General features: G+C 41.1%; 1 protein-coding gene across 2 annotated transcripts in view; it reads right to left on the reverse strand.

Moving 5' to 3' along the window:
• PPP4R3B (protein phosphatase 4 regulatory subunit 3B) overlaps positions 1–19,764 on the reverse strand; it is a 56,933-nt gene that overhangs the window by 21,645 nt on the left and 15,524 nt on the right. For both annotated transcript variants that reach the window (XM_038750959.1, XM_038750958.1), the window contains exons 3-5: positions 14,728–14,826; positions 8,400–9,023; positions 710–787 (exon numbers count right to left, since the gene is read on the reverse strand). In XM_038750959.1, the coding sequence (XP_038606887.1) occupies positions 710–787; positions 8,400–9,023; positions 14,728–14,826 (801 nt within the window). The remainder of the gene's footprint in view (positions 1–709; positions 788–8,399; positions 9,024–14,727; positions 14,827–19,764) is intronic.

Below are 19,764 nucleotides of genomic sequence, written 5' to 3' on the forward strand. Positions count from 1 at the left end.
CATTGTTCTTATACAGTGTGTGTTTTCATTAAGCATTTTGAGACACAACATACTATTGGGGAAACAGGGAGAGTTCTTTTGACAATTCTTGTCTATCTGGACAAAATACAGAATATCAGAAGCAATGAGTCATCAACATCATAACCCCCATGTTACTAAAAGTTACTGCCTGGTTCATACGCTACATAAAATCGGTCACTTAGTCCTAAATAGATAAATATTTCTTGAGGTGTCTGAGTCGGTCTGCTCATTTTATGCCACTTATTTAAACATAATATATTAATAACCTTTATTAATAATACTAATGGTACTTGCTAAGTGCTTACTACGTGCCCAGCACTGGTTTAAGTACCGGTCTAAGCGCTGGGGTAGATACAAATTAATCAGGTTGGACACAGTCCCTGTCCCACATGGGGCTTACAATCTTAATCCCCATTTTACAGATGAGGTAACTGAGGCCCAGAGAAGTGAAGTGACTTGCCCAAGGTCACACAGCAGACTTGTGGCGGAGCCGGGATTAGAACTCAGGTCCTTCTGACTCCCATGCCTGTGCTCTCTCCACTAAGCCATGCTGCTTCCAAGAGGAATGCAATTATTTTATCTGATCTTATCTGATTCCTGAATGAGAGCTAGGACTATATTCCTTATAAAAATCTACATAGATAGATCTTAAATTCAGCTCTTTTCCACTTCGGAAGGAATAACTTACCAGTTCACGCCGTTTGTCGTCATCTGTAGCTTCATCTGTTAACTGTGCAAAAACTTCAGACAAAAATTTCTCATCTTCCTGCATAGTAAATAACAATTACTATAATATATTGTGAAAGGCATTAAGGAATTACACTTAATACACCTTTATCTCTGTGGCAGAAACCAATGGCTCAGCATTGACAGTTGGAAGATAAATGGGCATATTCATTATAAATTAGAAGAAAAAATAGTGGATTTGACACTCTTGGGTATTTTCAGATACAACTCCATACCAATTAATAAAACGTCAGGCCCCGGAATTTTAGTGCTGTGAAAAATATCCTGCAAGTTCAAGATGTTCTTTCAAGAATCCGAGCCTTAACTTGACACATAAAAATAAATAATGATAGAAGCATGAAACATCACAAGTTAGAGAAACAGGCACTCGGGGGAGTGTAGAATGGATTTCAAAGACCACGAGTCCTTGTCGCCTCTAATCATCATCAATCGTATTTATTGAGCGCTTACTGTGTGCAGAGCACTGTACTAAGCGCTTGGGAAGTACAAGTTGGCAACATAATGGCAAACTACTCACTGTACCTCGAGCTTGTCTATGTCACCGCGGATCTCTCCCCCACATCCTGCCTCTGGCCTCGAACACCTGCCCTAGTCATATCCCACAGACAGCCCATGCTCTATCCGCTAGGCCATGTTGCTTCTAAGCTCTTCCCCCTCTGCCTTCTGCAGTTCTCTTCTTTCTGCCTAGAATTCCTCAACAACAACTCTCTCCTCGACCCCCTCCAGTCTGGCTTCCGTCCCCTTCATTCCACGGAAACTGCGCTCTCAAAGGTCACCAATGACCTCCTGCTTGCCAAATCCAACGGCTCATACTCTGTCCTAATCCTCCTCGACCTCTCAGCTGCCTTTGACACTGTGGACCACCCCCTTCTCCTCAACACGTTATCTGACCTTGGCTTCACAGACTCCGTCCTCTCCTGGTTCTCCTCTTACCTCTCCGGTCGTTCTTTCTCAGTCTCTTTTGCAGGCTCCTCCTCCCCCTCCCATCCTCTTACTGTGGGGGTTCCCCAAGGTTCAGTGCTTGGTCCCCTTCTGTTCTCAATCTACACTCACTCCGTTGGTGACCTCATTCGCTCCCACGGCTTCAACTATCACCTCTACGCTGATGACACCCAGATCTACATCTCTGCCCCTGCTCTCTCCCCCTCCCTCCAGGCTCGCATCTCCTCCTGCCTTCAGGACATCTCCATCTGGATGTCCGCCCGCCACCTAAAGCTCAACATGTCGAAGACTGAGCTCCTTGTCTTCCCTCCCAAACCTTGTCCTCTCCCTGACTTTCCCATCTCTGTCGACGGCACTACCATCCTTCCCGTCTCACAAGCCCGCAACCTTGGTGTCATCCTCGACTCCGCTCTCTCATTCACCCCTCACATCCAAGCCGTCACCAAAACCTGCCGGTCTCAGCTCCGCAACATTGCCAAGATCCGCCCTTTCCTCTCCATCCAAACCGCTACCCTGCTAATTCAAGCTCTCATCCTATCCCGTCTGGACTACTGCACTAGCCTTCTCTCTGATCTCCCATCCTCGTGTCTCTCTCCACTTCAATCCATACTTCATGCTGCTGCCCGGATTATCTTTGTCCAGAAACGCTCTGGACATATCACTCCCCTCCTCAAAAACCTCCAATGGCTACCGATCAATCTGCGCATCAGGCAGAAACTCCTCACCCTGGGCTTCAAGGCTGTCCATCACCTCGCCCCCTCCTACCTCACCTCCCTTCTCTCCTTCTACTGCCCAGCCCGCACCCTCCGCTCCTCCACCACTAATCTCCTCACTGTACCTCGCTCTCGCCTGTCCCGCCATCGACCCCCGGCCCACGTCATCCCCCGGGCCTGGAATGCCCTCCCTCTGCCCATCCGCCAAGCTAGCTCTCTTCCTCCCTTCAAGGCCCTGCTGAGAGCTCACCTCCTCCAGGAGGCCTTCCCAGATTGAGCCCCTTCTTTCCTCTCCCCCTCGTCCCCCTCTCCATCCCCCCGCCTTACCGCCTTCCCCTCCCCACAGCACCTGTATATATGTATATATGGTTGTACATATTTATTACTCTGTTTATTTATTTATTTATTTATTTTACTTGTACATTTCTATCCTACTTATTTTATTTTGTTGGTATGTTTGGTTCTGTTCTCTGTCTCCCCCTTTTAGACTGTGAGCCCACTATCGGGTAGGGACTGTCTCTATGTGATGCCAATTTGTACTTCCCAAGCGCTTAGTACAGTGCTCTGCACATAGTAAGCGCTCAATAAATACGATTGATTGATTGATTGATTGATTGATTTCTTTAATGACATTTATTAAGCGCTTACTACATGCAAAGCACTGTTCTAAGCGCTGGGGAGGTTACAAGGTGATGAGGTTGTCCCATAGGGGGCTCACAGTCTTCATCCCCATTTTACAGATGAGGTCACTGGGGCCCAGAGAAATGAAGTGACTTGCCCAAGGTCAGAGAGCTGACAAGTGGCGGAGCTGGGATTTGAACCCATGACCTCTGACTCCAAATCCTGGGCTCCTTCCACTGAGCCATGCTGCTTCTCTGTCACTCAACGGTAAGCGCTCAATCCATATCATTACTTGATCGAAGCTCTCTGCCAGCATTCTTTAATTTCTGTAAACGGCATTTGTTAAGCGCTTACTACATGCCCCACCCACCTTCAAAGAGAAACTCTGAAGATTACCAAGAAAGTTTTGGAGCTATGGTGGGAAAGAACCCCAAAGCTGAAATGCCACAAATATTACACCTAGCTCTGTCCTGTGATGAGGAAGAATATCACAGGACAGGGAGCGGGGAGAAGGAATAATTGTGCCACTCCCCCTTTCACTGCTCCCGTATCTCCTACCACCAGAAAAGGATATTAAACAGAGCCTGGGGAAAAGTGTGTTAGATGGAGGAACCCAGCCCTCTTTGTAGACAACACAATGCGCATTGGAGGTTCTGCTATCTGCACCAATCACTGGTATTTACTGAGCACTTCTGTCCTGTTCTAAGCCCTTAGGAGAGTACAGTACAATAGAGTAGGTAGATACAATCCCTGCCCACAATGAGCTTACAGACTAGAGGGGGAGACAGACATTAAAATAAATTGCAGAGAGAGAGCACGGCCTGGGAGCCAGAAGGTCATGCGTTCTAATCCCAGCTCCGCCACTTGTCTGCTGTGTGACCTTGAGCAAGTTGCTTCTCTGTGCCTCAGTTATCTCATCTGTAAAAAGGGGATTGCGACTGAGCACCCCACACTGGGCAGGGACTGTGTCCAATCCGATTTGCTTGTATCCGCTCCAGTGCCTAGAACAGTGTCTTGCTCGTAGTGAGTGCTTAATAAATACCATTATTATTATATGCAAATAAGTGCTGCGGGGCTGAAGAAAGGGTGAATATCTAGACTGTAAATTCATTTTAGACTGTGAGCCCACTGTTGGGTACGGACTGTCTCCATATGTTGCCAATTTATACTTCCCAAGCGCTTAGTACAGTGCTCTGCACATAGTAAGCACTCAATAAATACAACTGATGATGATGATGATTGTGGGCAGGAAATGTCTGTTATATTGTACTCACCCAAGTGCTTAGTACAGTGCTCTGCACACAGTTAGTGCTCAACAGAATTGCACCTGGGTCTGTACCCATTACACCAATCAAGGCAGCAGTGTGGCTAGTCTAAAGAGCACGGGCTTTGGAGTCAGAGGTCAGGGGTTCAAATCCCGGCTCCGCCAATTGTCAGCTGTGTGACTTTGGTTAAGTCACTTAGCTTCTCTGTGCCTCAGTTACCTCTTCTGGAAAATGGGGATTAAGACCGTGAGCCCCCCGTGGGACAACCTGATCACCTTGTAACCTCTCCAGCGCTTAGAACAGTGCTTTGCACACAGTAAGTGCTTAATAAATGCCATCATCATCAAAGTCTACACAGCCAGCCTGCAACATTTCCTTCAAATGCCTTAAAGACACATGGTGAGGAAGAGAACAGGCAGTGACACAAGCAGGGCTGGCTCAATGAAGTGCCCACTTGAAGCAGGCAAATCAATCAATCAATCATATTTATTGAGTGCTTACTGTGTGCAGAGCACTGTACTAAGAGCTTGGGAAGTACAAGTTGGCAACATAGAGAGACAGTCCTTACCCAACAGTGGGCTCACAGTCTAAAAGGGGGAGACAGAGAACAAAACCAAACATACTAACAAAATAAAATAAATAGGATAGATATGTACAAGTAAAATAAATAAATAAATAGAGTAATAAATATGTACAAATATATATTCATATACACAGGTGCTGTGGGGAAGGGAAGGAGGTAAGATGGGGGAATGGAGAGGGAGACGAGGGGCAGAGGAAGGAAGGGGCTCAGTCTGGAAAGGCCTCCTGGAGGAGGTGAGCTAACAAAGCTAAGAAGAAGCTAACAAAGTACAGTGTTTTGCTCAGTAAGCACTCAATAAATGCCACAGATTGACTGGTTAAGTGGATGAAAGCCTGAGTAGGCATCTATATAGGAAGATCCTCTATGGGTCTGAGGGCCTCACCAATCAACTCTGTTCCTGAGTTTCAGGGGCAGGTAAAATGCTGAGTGATGGTGTGCGAAGGTTGCTTTAAAAAAAAATTAAAATAAAAAATTAAAATAAGAAGATTTAAGAAACTGGATTATCATAAAAAGCTCTAGGCAACAGATGGCTATTTTTCTAGAACACAAAATTAAACATGCTTTCCTGTTATCCAAATGGAGAACGAGATATTAGGATCTACCGATGATAATCTTTAAAGAAAAACCCCACCCCCAATAATACAGTCACAGCTCCAACAATTCCTACCTCAAGTCGGAAAAGTGGATTTCATCAGCAGTACAATAAAAGCCAATAACGCCTCACCAGACAGTACACTAAGAAATACCGGCAAAGCCAGCTTTTTAAAACTATTTTAAAACACATCTTTGGACATTTCCAACGTCATCACATTCTATTTACAGTTATCAAGAAGGCATGCAAAATTATTCAAGTAGATTTCTTTCCTAGTAGTGCCCCCACGCACTTCCCAATGCTGAAGGCTCGACATCACAGGGCACAAAGAAACATCAACCTCTACGTCTAGAGCTTGGATCTATGGAAGATACAAGAGCTCCGTGCTCTGGACAACTGCTAGTGAGTACCATACTGTACTTGTAAATTAAAATTTAAGGAGTGGATTCCTGAAACCTGAGTATCAAACCATCCAATCTGCTTATTTAGGCCACCTGGTAAGTTTTCTGTGATCTTTTTTCATTCAACAGGAAGTCATCCTTTAAATCAAACTCTATGAGATGTGGATGCTGTTCCCAAAGTCAGTTACCCTTTACACAGAAAACAGGTTTTCAAATTCTCTCGTACATTTATCTTGGAAACAATTAAACAGAGAAGATACACTACAGTTTTTCCTCAGCTTCTTCCAACAAAGTAGATGATAGACTTATAAAATGGAAGAGGTTCCCAATCCTCATAAGAAAGTTGTACGTCTGATATCTTGGATTTACGTGCTGGTCTCGGGTTCTTCAATAAAGACATCTGAAACAATCTCCTCTAAAGCCCCAAATCACCCCTTAAAATAAGTTTGGATGTTTAAGGAACAACAAACACATTAGGGGGTGCCCTAATATTTCCAGTTCTCCCCTAATCTGCTCAACATTGCTCTTTCCAAATCCTCTTCTATGGCTCCATTGAAGACCCTCCTAAACAATTACTGGATGCGGTGTGGCCCCTGCATTCAATTACAAACCGTCAACCAATTTCACTATGTTTTCTTTAGAAGCCTAAGGCTGAGCTGGTATTGAGAAGGGTTTTTTTTTTGTCATTGGGTTTTTTATTTTTAAAAACACTTGTTATGCACATTCTATGAGCCAGGCACTGTACTAAGCACTAGGGTAGATACAACCTAATCAGGTCAGACACAGTCAATGTCCCACGTGGGGCTCAGAGTATTAATCCCCATTTTCCAGATGAGGTAACTGACACCCAGAGAAGTGAAATGATCTACCCAACATCATACGGTAGACAAGTGGTAGAGCTGGGATTAGAACCGGGTCCTTCTGACTTCCAAGCCCGTGCTCTATTCACTTGACCACAGTGCTTCTCAATTTTCCCACATAATCAAGATACTGTTTAGCCATTCTTTCCCTTATCTTTTATGATATTTGTTAAGTTTTTACTATATGCCAGGCACTCTTCTAAATGCTGGGGTAGACACAAGGTAATCAGATTGGACACAGTCTCTGTCCCACATAGGGCTCACAGATTTACTCCCCATTTTACAGATGCGGTAACTGAGGTCCAGAAGAGTGTAAGTGACTTGTCCAAGGTCACACAGCAGACAAGTGGTGGAGCCAGCATTAGAACCTAGGTCCTTCGGATTCCCAAGTCTATCCGACTAGTCCACGCTGCTGCTTCTTCTCCCTATGGTGAGCTATAGTTAGTTCCCATGCAATAAGTTCTCAAAATTACAGAAAGCTGAAGGCATAATAAGGTTCAAGTGGAGGGTCTTCAAAGACCACTAAGGTTCTGACTAATTAGGAAATTTAAGGCCAACTGCCCGAGGTTAGATGGGTCCAAAGAAGGTAGTTAAATAAGGAAAAATAGTTCATTCCAAGAGGCCGTCCCAATGATGGAAAATGGATACGGTACAACATTTGAGAGAGGACTATTTGAGAGGATCCTCTTTTGGAACAGTAACTATGGATCTACTAATAGTCTCCCTGCCTCATCTTTTCAGAATTTCATATGGAGATATTCCTCATATTTGCTCATGAAATTCAAATAAAACTGTCCTCAAATTTTACTTGAAGAAACTCAAATCCAAACATTTTCAAAAAACACATTTAGCTCTCAGGAAGATCATCGTGCTTGGAATTTTAAAAGGTCTTTGAGGCAGCTGAGCCAAATTCTAAGAAGTTCCTTCTCTAGCTTCTCTAGGCCTGGGCGAGCCTAAGCTTTTTATCTCTAGATAAAATGAGACAAAAAGCAGTCATAAGCAATTATTCTGTCTGAACATAACCTTTAGAGAAAGGAGTAAAATCTAACATGAAAACATGGCAGCCTGGATTGTGGCAGAGAAAGCCTAAAGTCAGAATGCAGGCACTCAGCTTCAGGCCATAGGAAACACTCCTAACGAGCAGCTCTTCCCCAAAACGCAAGTCTGGATGCCAGCGGACCCTTTAAAACTACTTCAAGAGGCTTACAATTGAAATCATGAAAACCCACCACATAAAGGAATTCTCAAAAATCACGCCTGTTGTTTATTCAGGACTCAAAAATCTGACAAGACCAGTAAGAATAAAAACCAAAACACAAAAAACCTGTAACCCTCCCCAACCTAAAACTGAAAATGGTGTACTGTAATTTCACATTTATCCCATCCTTCAAAGCAGCCATGGCACCGCAGGACTGATTAAAATCAAAAGAGTTCATAGAAACTAAAATCAGATGTCTCAAACGGAGTTAACATTGGCTAATTAAAAGAATAGAAAGTGGCATAACTAGAATAAAAAAACACTTACTGAAATGGTTGAAATAGGTCATTACATTACATGTAATTTAACAGAGAACAAAAGACGTTACATTTGTTCATCAGAGTTATAACGAAGTCACAAAACAGAATTCTAAAATACCTTCTTAGGCTCACTTACCTGCAACATGCTGACAATTTCAACTTTGTTGAAGAAAATAAAGGAAGTTAGGGTAGAAAGAAAATTCTCTTCAAAAACAGATGGCGTTGGCAAGATGATATCCTGAATGTATTGTACCCTGTAAGTCTGGTGGATCTTTTGCCTAAGTTCAGAGTCTGTTATAGGAATAACCTCCTTAAATTTTGCTGTTTTGGTCAAAAATTCCCTGTGTCTTTTGGGCTGAGCCAAAGCAGGGTCATACTCGAGGCATCCCACGACATCCATGATACACTCATCAGAAAACATCACCTCAAATAGAGTTGCTTTATTTAGGAACAAGATCCCTCTAATAATTTCATACAAATGATGCAAGCCTTCAGTGTTCTCTAGGTTCTCACAAACTTGGAAAAGCTGCAGTAGTTTTTTAATGTAGCCTTCGTTTTCCAAGGCCAGTGCCAACTTTTCTCTTCGGATGGGTGAGGAGAGAACGGAGGTAACTAGGTCAGCAATCTCTTCAAGTTTGTTGAGTTCACATGTAGGAAGGTCAATCAAATGACTGGTTTCAGGCATTTCTTCGAAGCGTTCTTCTTCTGACTCATCGATGAGGTCCTGGGTGACTTCCACTGAGGGGTCCTTACCCTGAACCTAAAAATAGGACAAGCACATTTTGTTACTTCCTAGTGCTGGAGACTATAAACAGAAAACAAGAACTAAATTCAAAACTCCTGTACAAGGAAGACTCTACAAAGATTAGAGGCTGTTGAAAAGGTGGGGTTGAACTGACAGTAATAACCCTGAAATAAATTCGCTAATTAATTTGTGGTTTGATCCCTATCATCACACCTCTCTCAATTTCTCAATAAGAAGGAGAATATCTTCTTTGTGGTTATTAGGCAGAGGGTTCTCCATTAGTTTAGGTTTAACTGAGAATCACAGAGTTATTTAATCTCTTGCTAAAATACCATGTCTTTACTTGAAAGCTGCCTCTGTAACGTTTCTAGTCTTCTATGTGGGAACAACATTGTCATCCTACCTCTAAGTAATTCTACGCCGGCAGAGATTAGATATTCATTTATAATAATTCTGGTCAAAAAACAATGAAAATATAGGGAAAGCAGAACTTTGGTTTCGATTCTCACCAACGGGTTGAGAAAGGAGGTTCTTGACCAAATCACTGGTTAGTATAGAACGGTGCTCGGCACACAGTAAACACATAATAGATACCACTGATTGACTGAGGTAGATCAAGCCTAAAATGCAGCCTAGAGGGTGGCCCCCAGTGTACAAGAACCAAGTCTGGTTCTAGTTCTATTCACTACCTTTCTTGAAAACCTGGGCAAAGGAATTGAAAATATGCTAATTAATGTGAGGTTGCTAAAAGTCTTGGAATACAAAAAAAATTTTTCAAAGTGACCCTTAGAAATTAGGAACAGGATTACAAAAACATACACCATGACTACGGAAAAGGAAAACACTGCCTGAGCACCAGAGCAGAAAAATATCAAGAAGTCATAGTTTTTCTCAATTTGAAATAAACTGTTCATTAAAAATACCAATATATACTCAGTTATAGTAACAGGAGTAAGAAAGTCTCCCCCTCTAGACTGTAAGTTCATTGTGGGCAGGGAATGCGACTGTTTTTTATATAAGCAGTCAATAAATACGACTGAATTTGAAATTAGTTTTTTTATAACACCCTCTTCTCTGCACTGGCCAGACTCTTACTAGAGTATTGTGCTTGGAATTGGCCCTTGTACTTTTAAAAGGAATTGAAGACATCCAAATGGGTCTGTAAGAGTAACAAAAATGATTGAAGGAATAGAAAACAGGTATTAAAGAAGGACAGTTAAAACTGGAATTATTTAGCCCAAGGAGAGAACTAAGAAGTTATAAAGAGGAACCTAGCTGCCTGCTTAATTTCCTGCACCCTTAGAAAATCTAATAAATAGAAATGGTCTTAAATTAAAGAAGTTATTTTGATTGTGAATTATAACCTCGATGCCAGGCTGATAATTACTGGAACAAAGAAACAATGAAATGGAGAAGTTGTGCTTTTTCCCCATCCTTGAATATTCTTAAAACTAAAATAAATTGCATATTAAAGTTAAGTGCTCAAAATAATTGACATATTTAGATTTTAGAACAGTAACTCAGCAATCAAGTAGACTAAGAACTAAAAAAAGACTTCAAATTTAAGCACCTGCTCAGACAAGAGTTTGCACATTACACAGCTTATTACACACAATATAGGGAAACCACAAAGCAAAATTTATATTCAGCAACACAGCATGAAATGAGCAAGCAGAAAGATTGGAGGTGTGGGGTAAGGGGAGAGAGAACAGGTGGGAGACCAAAAAAGGATCCACTCTCCTAAATATTAGCTGTATGTGAACTCTAGTCTACTGAGTCATTTAATTTGAACTGATCAAAATGAAAGTGAAACCTTTCTGTTCACAAACACAGACCTTCTGCAGTTTTTTCATACATCAGACTATAATGGAACACACAAACTGAAGGACTCACAAAGCACAAGGACATTTTCATGACACCTTTAAATTGTAGAAGAAACAGGAATGTAAAAAGCAGTTCTCACACCAATTTTTTAAACAGGCATTTCACCATTGTTCTTTCAACATCTACCAGCTTTCTGTTATGGCTAGTTATTAACTTCAATATTAGTTTTCTGAGAAATGTCTTGAAAATAATTTAAACAAGGAAGCCATTCTTTTCTCATCTTGCAGATTCCACAATGACTACTGACTGCTTGCTAATTCTGTTTTACTGTACTCTCCCGACGGCTAGGTACAGTGCTCTGCACATAGTAAGTGCTCAATATAACTGATTGATAGCTGACTTCTCTTCATGTTATACAATGGAAAGAAAATTAAAAAAGTTAAGTCAACTGAATGACCATTTCACTTTTCAGATACCTACAGGGGATCTCAGTAGACACTCACACATCAGTAAAAAATCCCTGACTAGCTTAAAAATTTGCTACTCCTTGTTGTCATTTTAGCCAGACTAACCTGTTTGCTCACATTGTCCTGCCACTAAAGCATTCCACATTATTCCACCTGCCTGGAATGACCTCAAATGAGTGCCTTGTTTCTTACCACTCTTAGAAGGCAACACTGACCTTTTATTCTTCCCTTAACCCCTCTCTGTGCAGTACTGTGAGCACTAGGATTAGTCAATACTGCTGGATACTGACACTAAGGTGATGAAACGATCCAAACTTACCCAACATTTCGTGCCAGGAAAAATTAACGGCATTATCACACTTTCTCACGCATCAATCTGGGCCTAAAATGTCCTCAGGGTTTCACAAGCATGTCAAATTCGGCCCATTACAATGAACACATACAAGGAGGCAAGCACTTGTCTTTTCTTTGGAGCATACAGTCAAAATTTAAATTGACTTTTCTAGAGATTAAAGGCTACGGTATACACTGGTCACCCAATTCTAAACTATGTCTTGCTGAACTAATGGAAATACTGACATGAGCATTAATAACTCCAAACTAGGATAAACTAAAATTAAATCCAAAGTATTTCAGCTAGGACAGCTATTAACTTTGAAATGTAGAATACATATGCATATAGATTTGTGTATCATACTAACACCAGCTAGCATTTTGTAGCATCCAAGGTAACTAAAATGCAATCACAGAAGATGTAATAAATACCCACTAATGGTGGGATAAAATGCAACCAAATACTTTATAGTTCAGAGGAATTTCACTAATACTACACTTCCAAATTCAAGAAGAAAACAGAAAAGTCAGAGATGTTCATCAAATCAATTATCTTCAAATTGTTTAATGTATGGTTTACTTTATGAAATATTTCAAAAGGTACTTGTAGCAGATTTTGTTGAAGTAATGACACCTCATGTGATATGAAAACCCGTTGCAGCTCTTCCCTATTAAATCTTTGACAAGACTACAAAAATGAAGTATTCTTCCTTTTAGGCAAAAATGATCAGTTTTAAGATGAGAACTGGAAATTGGTAAAATTTACTTGGAAATTAGTAAAACCTTACCTCAGATAGGTAACAAATAGCCTGTAATAAAATTATGTTTCATTATGACTTCGAAACCTCTGACCAGCCTTTTTATGCTAATATTTGCTCACAAGAAACAAAATCATTTTTGCAAGATCAATCAACAATTGTACATAGGACTTGGGAGAGTACAATACAACAGATTTGGCAGACACATTCCCTGCCCACAAGTATTAAACAACTTCTTGCCGCCAATCAAAATATAATACAAGATGCCATATTTAAACAAACCTCTTTAAAAAAAATCCATTAAAGAAACTAGATTTTATACACTAGCAAGTTTTCAGTTCGCAAAATAATCCAATGACTGCTAAAATTGTGTAAGCTCAAACAATTGCTCATTTAGTTTTTATTTATATTTTGTATTTATCATCCTTGTCTTTTATGTTTTACTACTTCATCTTTCCTTATGTATCCACTCCTATTCATAAATTGTGTACCTTACGGAAGCCAGTGACCATATGTAATTATCACCCATGTATTCTTTTCCAACACTCTGTACAGTGCTTGGCACATGGTAAGGTTCATAATAATGAAGATGCTTGTTAAATGGTTACCACGTGACAAGCTGTCCAAGACAATCAGATCGGACACAGTCCCTGTGTCACACAGGACTCACAGTTTAAGACATGAGGAAAACAGGTACTTTACTCTTCCCATTTGACAGAGGAGAAAACTGAAGTACAGAGGGGATGAGTGACTTGCTACTGGTCACACAGCAGGCAAGTGGTGGAGTTAGGATTAAAATCTGGTTTTTTGGACTTCTAGTCCTGTGCTCTTTCCACCAGGTCAGGCTGCCTCTGCTTAATAAATACTATTACCATTATTACACTGTGTTCTACAGCATGACCAAAAGGACTACTGTTTACTACTGCCTTATATTTGAATGGGGAATGCAGAAATGAAAGCAAAAATTAAACGAACTTTCTGTTTACCTATGGCTAACTTGCCAAAGATTTCAAAAGGTGCTTTCTGAATTTATAGAAAGTACAGGATATTTACACTTAAGATCCAAGAAGCTACAAAAGAACCAAAAAGCTGGAACTGGATATTTCCCAATTTAACTTATTCTGAAATGGAGAAATTCAGTTAATAGATGAATTGGCTAGGACAAGGGGACATAGCTGATGTCCACCAGTCCACCCTGGAGAAGAAAGGGCAAGGAGTGATCCCAGATCAGCAATTACTGCCGTTCCCATTTTTACACCCCAGAAGGTAACTTCGGTATCTGTGGGCAAAGGAGAAGTGGAATTTCTGGAGCAGGGAAAGAATGTTAGACACTTGTCAAAGTTGTGTCCACCTGGCAGGGGGCTATATTTCACTGACAAAGCTTGATACTTCAACTGATGTTTTTCCATCAATGGAGGGAGAGGGCTAACTAAAAGGAAAACAGTATCCTAACTATTGGGAGCCTTATGGTAGCGGTCAGAGAAAAGTAGCGTTTTTCCATTGTATTTTATTATTGGGGTCAGTTGGTACTAAAGCAGGAATCAGGAACGCTTTCTCCAAAATAGTTATAAACTTGTACAGGAAACTTCGATCTGCTAAATCAACTATAGAATGTGTCTGTCTGTTATTGTATTGTACTCTCCCAAGTGTTTAGTACAGTGCTTTGCACACAGTAAGTGCTCAGTAAATATGATTGAGTGAATGAACTGAACAAATCATTTGTTCTTCTGAAAATCTGTTCTACCGAAACTGGTTTAGTTTAAGAAGACATATATGCACACTCTCTCCTCTTGCCTGCTTTAAAGATGACTTTCTGCATCAGCCAAGGAAGCCTTTTAAGGACTGAATGGCACACACTTTTATCATTATCAGTACTGCATGATAGCGCTGAATTTGAACAATCAACCACTCGGTGTGCGGCTGGAAATCTAAGCGATTACTTCAGCAAAGGCCTCAGCAGCCTCCAGGCAATGAAGTCACTGAAAAAGGTGCCAGGAGAGTAACTGAATCCGCAAGCTCAGATACAGAGAAAAGTATACATTTGTACATGTAGATACATATATATGAAAACCAGAAGATACATAAAAATGAAAACCACACTGCTAGGAAACAACTGTTATATTGGCAACCACAAAACAGATGCTACATTAGAATTTGCTGATCATGCAAATAAAAACATTGAGCAGATAAAGCCCAAACAACACTTCAAGCTATGCAGTAGCAAGTGCTAGCTAACCACAAGATTTGAATGTTGACACCTAAAATCATTCAAGACAGGAAAGAAACATCATTATAGAAAACCCAACAGGATTACTATTAATAAAACCAAAATTATACCTGGCAAATTTTTTCCCAGATCTCATCACAGCCAGCTTTTTCTTGAAAACTCAGGGCCAGATCATAATTCTCAGCTTCTGACCAAACAATCAGTGTATCCTGTTTGAAAACAGAAAGATAATTATTTCTAAATCGCAATGCCCTGGATGGTGTGCTGAGTCATACTGGGGTAAGTCAAATAAAGAATAACTAGATAATTTTTTTTGCACCAGAAAATCTGAACATTTGTGGTGTTTTGAATTCACTCATGCAGAGGATATTAAAGATTGCCCGACATTTTGTAATTCTTCTAAGAGCAAAAGTAATGCAAAATAGAAAGGCAAAATGAAGAAAACTAATTTCGAACAAATGAAATCGCAAAATATGCAAGAACTAATGCATTTTTAACACATGCTTTAAGACCATTTTGTATCTCACACTGTCTTTTTGAGGGAGCTTCCATTTTTAGAAGTTATCCATGTTCAGCTTAATACGATTAAAATTTAAGTTCTAAAATATACACATAAATTAAACGAAACTCTTTTCCTAGAGTTGTCCTTTGGTTCATACATGTTGCTGCGGATGGTATGACTGATGAGAGTGGGGGTGTTTTAGAGAAAATCTCGTGCAAGCTGCGCGTGAAACCACAAAAGTGCTGCTGTGCCTGATCTGATTATCTGGTATCTACCCCAGCACCCAGTCGGTGCTTGGCACATAGTAAGCACTTAACAAATATCACAATGATTATTTTATGGCTCCGTGCTATTCAGATGAGTATTGCTCAGACCTTGATGGTTAAAAGGGGAAGGGATGTCATATTGCCAGCACACTAGACAGTCGAATATTTTTTGCATACTGGCAATGGCTTGTGCTGAGCCCTCCCCAGTCCCATCAAGCTGACAGGGAGAACAAGAGCCGTCTCCGGTCACAGAAGAGAATATCCTGAGATTTCAATCCATAGAATCTCAGAGCTTACTGCGTGTTGCACTTTGGGAAAGTACACTCCAATAGAGTTGGTGAAGAAGATCCCTGCACACGAGGAGCTTACAGTCAAGAGCAGCAGAAACCACAACTCCTGGGTCCTCACTACCCATTTGCGTGCTATCATTATAAGTATGATACTCAGAGAGGTTTAGTGAAGGTTATGGTGGGAGGAGGACTTTTACACTTCCTTGTAAAATCCAGAGTAAACAAAAAACAAAACGATGAACGATAGTAGCAACCAAAAAAACCCCACATTGTTGTCTTCCATAAAACTAGATCAATCAATCGTATTTATTGAGCGCTTACTGTGTGCACAGCACTGTACTAAGCGCTTGGGAAGTACAAGTTGGCAACATATAGAGACAGTCCCTACCCAACAGTGGGCTCACAGTCTAAAAGGGGGAGACAGAGAACAAAACCAAACATACTAACAAAATAAAATAAACAGAATAGATATGTACAAGTAAAATAAATAAATAGAGTAATAAATATGTACAAACATATATACAGGTGCTGTGGGGAAGGGAAGGAGGTAGATGACCAGAGCCAAAAAACAGTAGGGATATCAGAGTAGGACAAACCCAAGCACTGGTGATTGCTTGAAGGAGCAGCACACCATCTCCAATCAAAGGAAACCATCGAAGTTATTGGATTGAGCCCTTCCTTTGTGTGCACAACACTCTACTAAGTCCTTGGGAGAATATATTAAAGTTGACAGGTAGGATCCCTGCCCTGAAGGGGCTTACAATCGATTCTTATTACCACACTTCTAACTCTGGGCAGATTTGGAAGGTTTGGGTCTAGCAACTGTCTGACTGCACAACCATCCTCCTATGACAGCTCTCCAAGGGGAAAAGATTGCTCTGAAACAAGGACATCTACATAGATTGTGTCTCCAAGAGCCAACCTTCATCAACCTTCATCATGAGAAGCAGCGTGGTTCAGTGGAAGGAGCACAGGCTTTGGAGGCAGAGGTCAGGGGTTCAAGTCGCGGCTCCACCAATTGTCAGCTGTGTGACTTTGGGCAAGTCACTTCACTTCTCTGTGCCTCAGTTACCTCATCTGTAAAATGGGGGTGAAGACTGTGAGCCCCACGTGGGACAACCTGATCATCTTGTAACCTCCCCAGCGCTTAGAACAGTGCTTTGCACATATTAAGCGCTTAATAAATGCCATTATTATTATTATTATTGTCATCAATCTGTCCACTCTCACCTAGGGCTCTATTATTGACTCCATACCTGCTCAGACCATGTGCTACGAGTGATGTCAGTTTCTAGATGAAAGTAGATGCTTTCTCTAGACGAAACTAGAGAGTTTTAGATGTACTCTCATCATCACAGTTCCTCCCTGTTAGAAGGGGTACATTATGTAAGTGACACTTAGAACTGAGTAGGGTGGAAAAAGTTAAAAAACCCACAGACTGAACCACATAAACCAGGAAGTCGAGAGTAGGGGAACCATGATTTCCCAGAAGCATCTTTTCTAGAGGTACACATAAAAAACAGAAGTGGCTGAGCCGGCTTGCAACCTTCTCTTGCTACATCTTCCCTAATTAAATGCACTATATAAAAGATTTTCAAACGAATTAGCACGAGATGTATGACTGGAAGTACTATAAAAAATTAACTCAATGGACATGTGTACCCGAGGCAAGGTTTATTTTTGGAATGGATTTTTTTTGTGAGTAAAATTTCCATTTCTGGCCAAAACCCACCTGGGGCGGTCTATCCCTTGGTACCAAACCTCCATTTGCTATGAAAACAGGCTAACGCATCCTCAGACGTAAGCCCAGGGTTTAGGCTTTTGACTGAATTTCCTAAATCAGGCTAGGAAACCTGATTCCCGGTGGAAAATGCACAGTCCAATCCAATAACTGAAAGGCCCCTTCCATTACAACTGTTCTTTCAGTTCAGTCCCCTCCCTAGTGAAAAATGATAAAAATACAACCACCTCCTTTTTGGATAACCAAAAATAATCTATTTTTAATTACTCTAGGGCATTACTAGCCTAAATGACCCTACCATTCCCCTGAGACATTGTGGGGCTAGCCAAAGTCCAGGCAAGACAACAGTGAGGTGAGAGGAGAGATGCAGAGGCTCCTAGCATTCCCTTTCAGCTGTCAAGCAAACAGCCTACGGCACTAGTCAGGACACGAGAGCCCACAATCTTAAGCCTCACAACCAAAATTCCACATCTGCAGAGACCACGCTGAAGTATTATGACAAAATAAGCTTGTTGCCAATTCCAATTTGGTTACACTGAAAACAAAACAGGATGTTCCTCGAAGAAACAGGACTGAGGATTGTTTTTTAAACAGACATTAATTTTGTCTAGCTCAAATACACCCAATGTCGACAGCTGCACTGTAAACTAATTAATCGAATTTTGGCTTCGGCTAAGCTAAATCATCTTTGAAACTTTTCAAAGATGTTTGTTTTCAGTACAAATGAAAAATATTCCACCCTTCACCGTCCAATCCAATAACTGAAAGGCCCCTTCCATTACAACTGTTCTTTCAGTTCAGTCCCCTCCCTAGTGAAAAATGATAAAAATACAACCACCTCCTTTTTGGATAACCGAAAATAATCTATTCTTAATTACTCTAGGGCACTACATATCTGACACTACTTTTTTATTAGAAACATAGACAAATGTTTAGCAAATTTGGACTTTTGAAATTATACCTAGAAAATTGAAATACTGTACTTTCAATTTGGTTCAGAAAACTGGATGCTGATGTTCCCATTTTTACATCACTGGCTTAACCTGGCAAAGAATAACAGTGATGCAAGAATCATTGCTAGTTAGTGAATGTTTTAACAACTAATGTTGGAGGAATTGGTGATCTTTTCTTATATGTGCAGTTATCAGAACCTGCGTGGCTGACAGCCTTGACAGGTCAATCATTCACTGGGCTAGTGTGGGAAAACATCAGTTGAGTACTCCCTGAACCGGGAACTGCCGGCTCTCATATCTTTGCCGAGCTACGCTTCTGCCTTTCGTAGATGGAGGACCAAGAGGAAGTGAAATCGGCTGGCTGCAGTCATGAACAAACCCAGGAAGCGAGAGACCAAAGGCTGGTCAAAAAAATCCCTTCTCTTTGGCTCCAGCCAGAGGAGGCTGGAAAAGATCCAGAAACAGAGGCCGAGACAAGAGCTCATCCTATAATTTGACCGGGTCGCCAACCAGTTTTGAAGACATACTGCTGCTAATGATGGTTGTGGAAGAGCTGATACTGATTTAAATTTAAATCACTGAATAAAATGAAGTCATTTTCGTAAGAGTAACCAGTCTTACTACCACCTATGACTAGCTGTGTGAGTGAAGGCAAATTAATTCAAGTCCCTGGCCCTCAAGTCTTTCCATATGTAAAAATGAGGGAAACGTTACTTGCCTCATCGTCCACCCCTTTTACCAACCTTCCAGTAATCACGAAAGACACCTCAAACATTATCTAGTCCAACCCAAAACACGTAGTCTAACTACATAAGCATCTGTTTAGGCAGGTTTACCTGCACAACTCAAAAAGACGTTGGTCCTCTCAAGAATCTTTTCAGGGCTTACGGCCTTTTCTATTCTTCTCTTTGCCTCACAGATCCTCCCTGGAGCAAGTAATTTGAGCTCATATCCGTAAGACTTACTCTTAACAGGCCTAGGTGTGTCGTGTTTTGAGAATCTTATGAAAAAGTGCCTATAAAAATCCTTGATGCTAATAATACCCTCGTGTAACGGTGCCTCACGTGACAAAGGGAGGTGTGGGGAGGTGGGAAGGGCATGTGGCGGAGACGGTGATGATTGAAGTGGCAACTTTGGGGGCAGAGAAATCAAAGGTCCGCCAGCCTTTCCCCCTGTTTCCCTAAAACACGTCTTCGGGCCGCCGGCTGTCCCAAACCAGACTCCTCTGGGACTGCTTTCCCAGGCCCTTCAAGGTGGGGAGGAAAGTACCAGGACCCAAAGTTGGTTAGGAACACTGGATATATGCAGGAATTTCTAATAGTTGAGCAATATCTTTAAGTTACATAAAAAAACCCAGAAAATCTCACAAATTTGACAATCATTAATTTAAGCCAA

This window comes from Tachyglossus aculeatus, chromosome 9 (assembly GCF_015852505.1).
Source record: "Tachyglossus aculeatus isolate mTacAcu1 chromosome 9, mTacAcu1.pri, whole genome shotgun sequence".
In the NCBI taxonomy this organism is placed as follows: domain Eukaryota; kingdom Metazoa; phylum Chordata; class Mammalia; order Monotremata; family Tachyglossidae; genus Tachyglossus; species Tachyglossus aculeatus.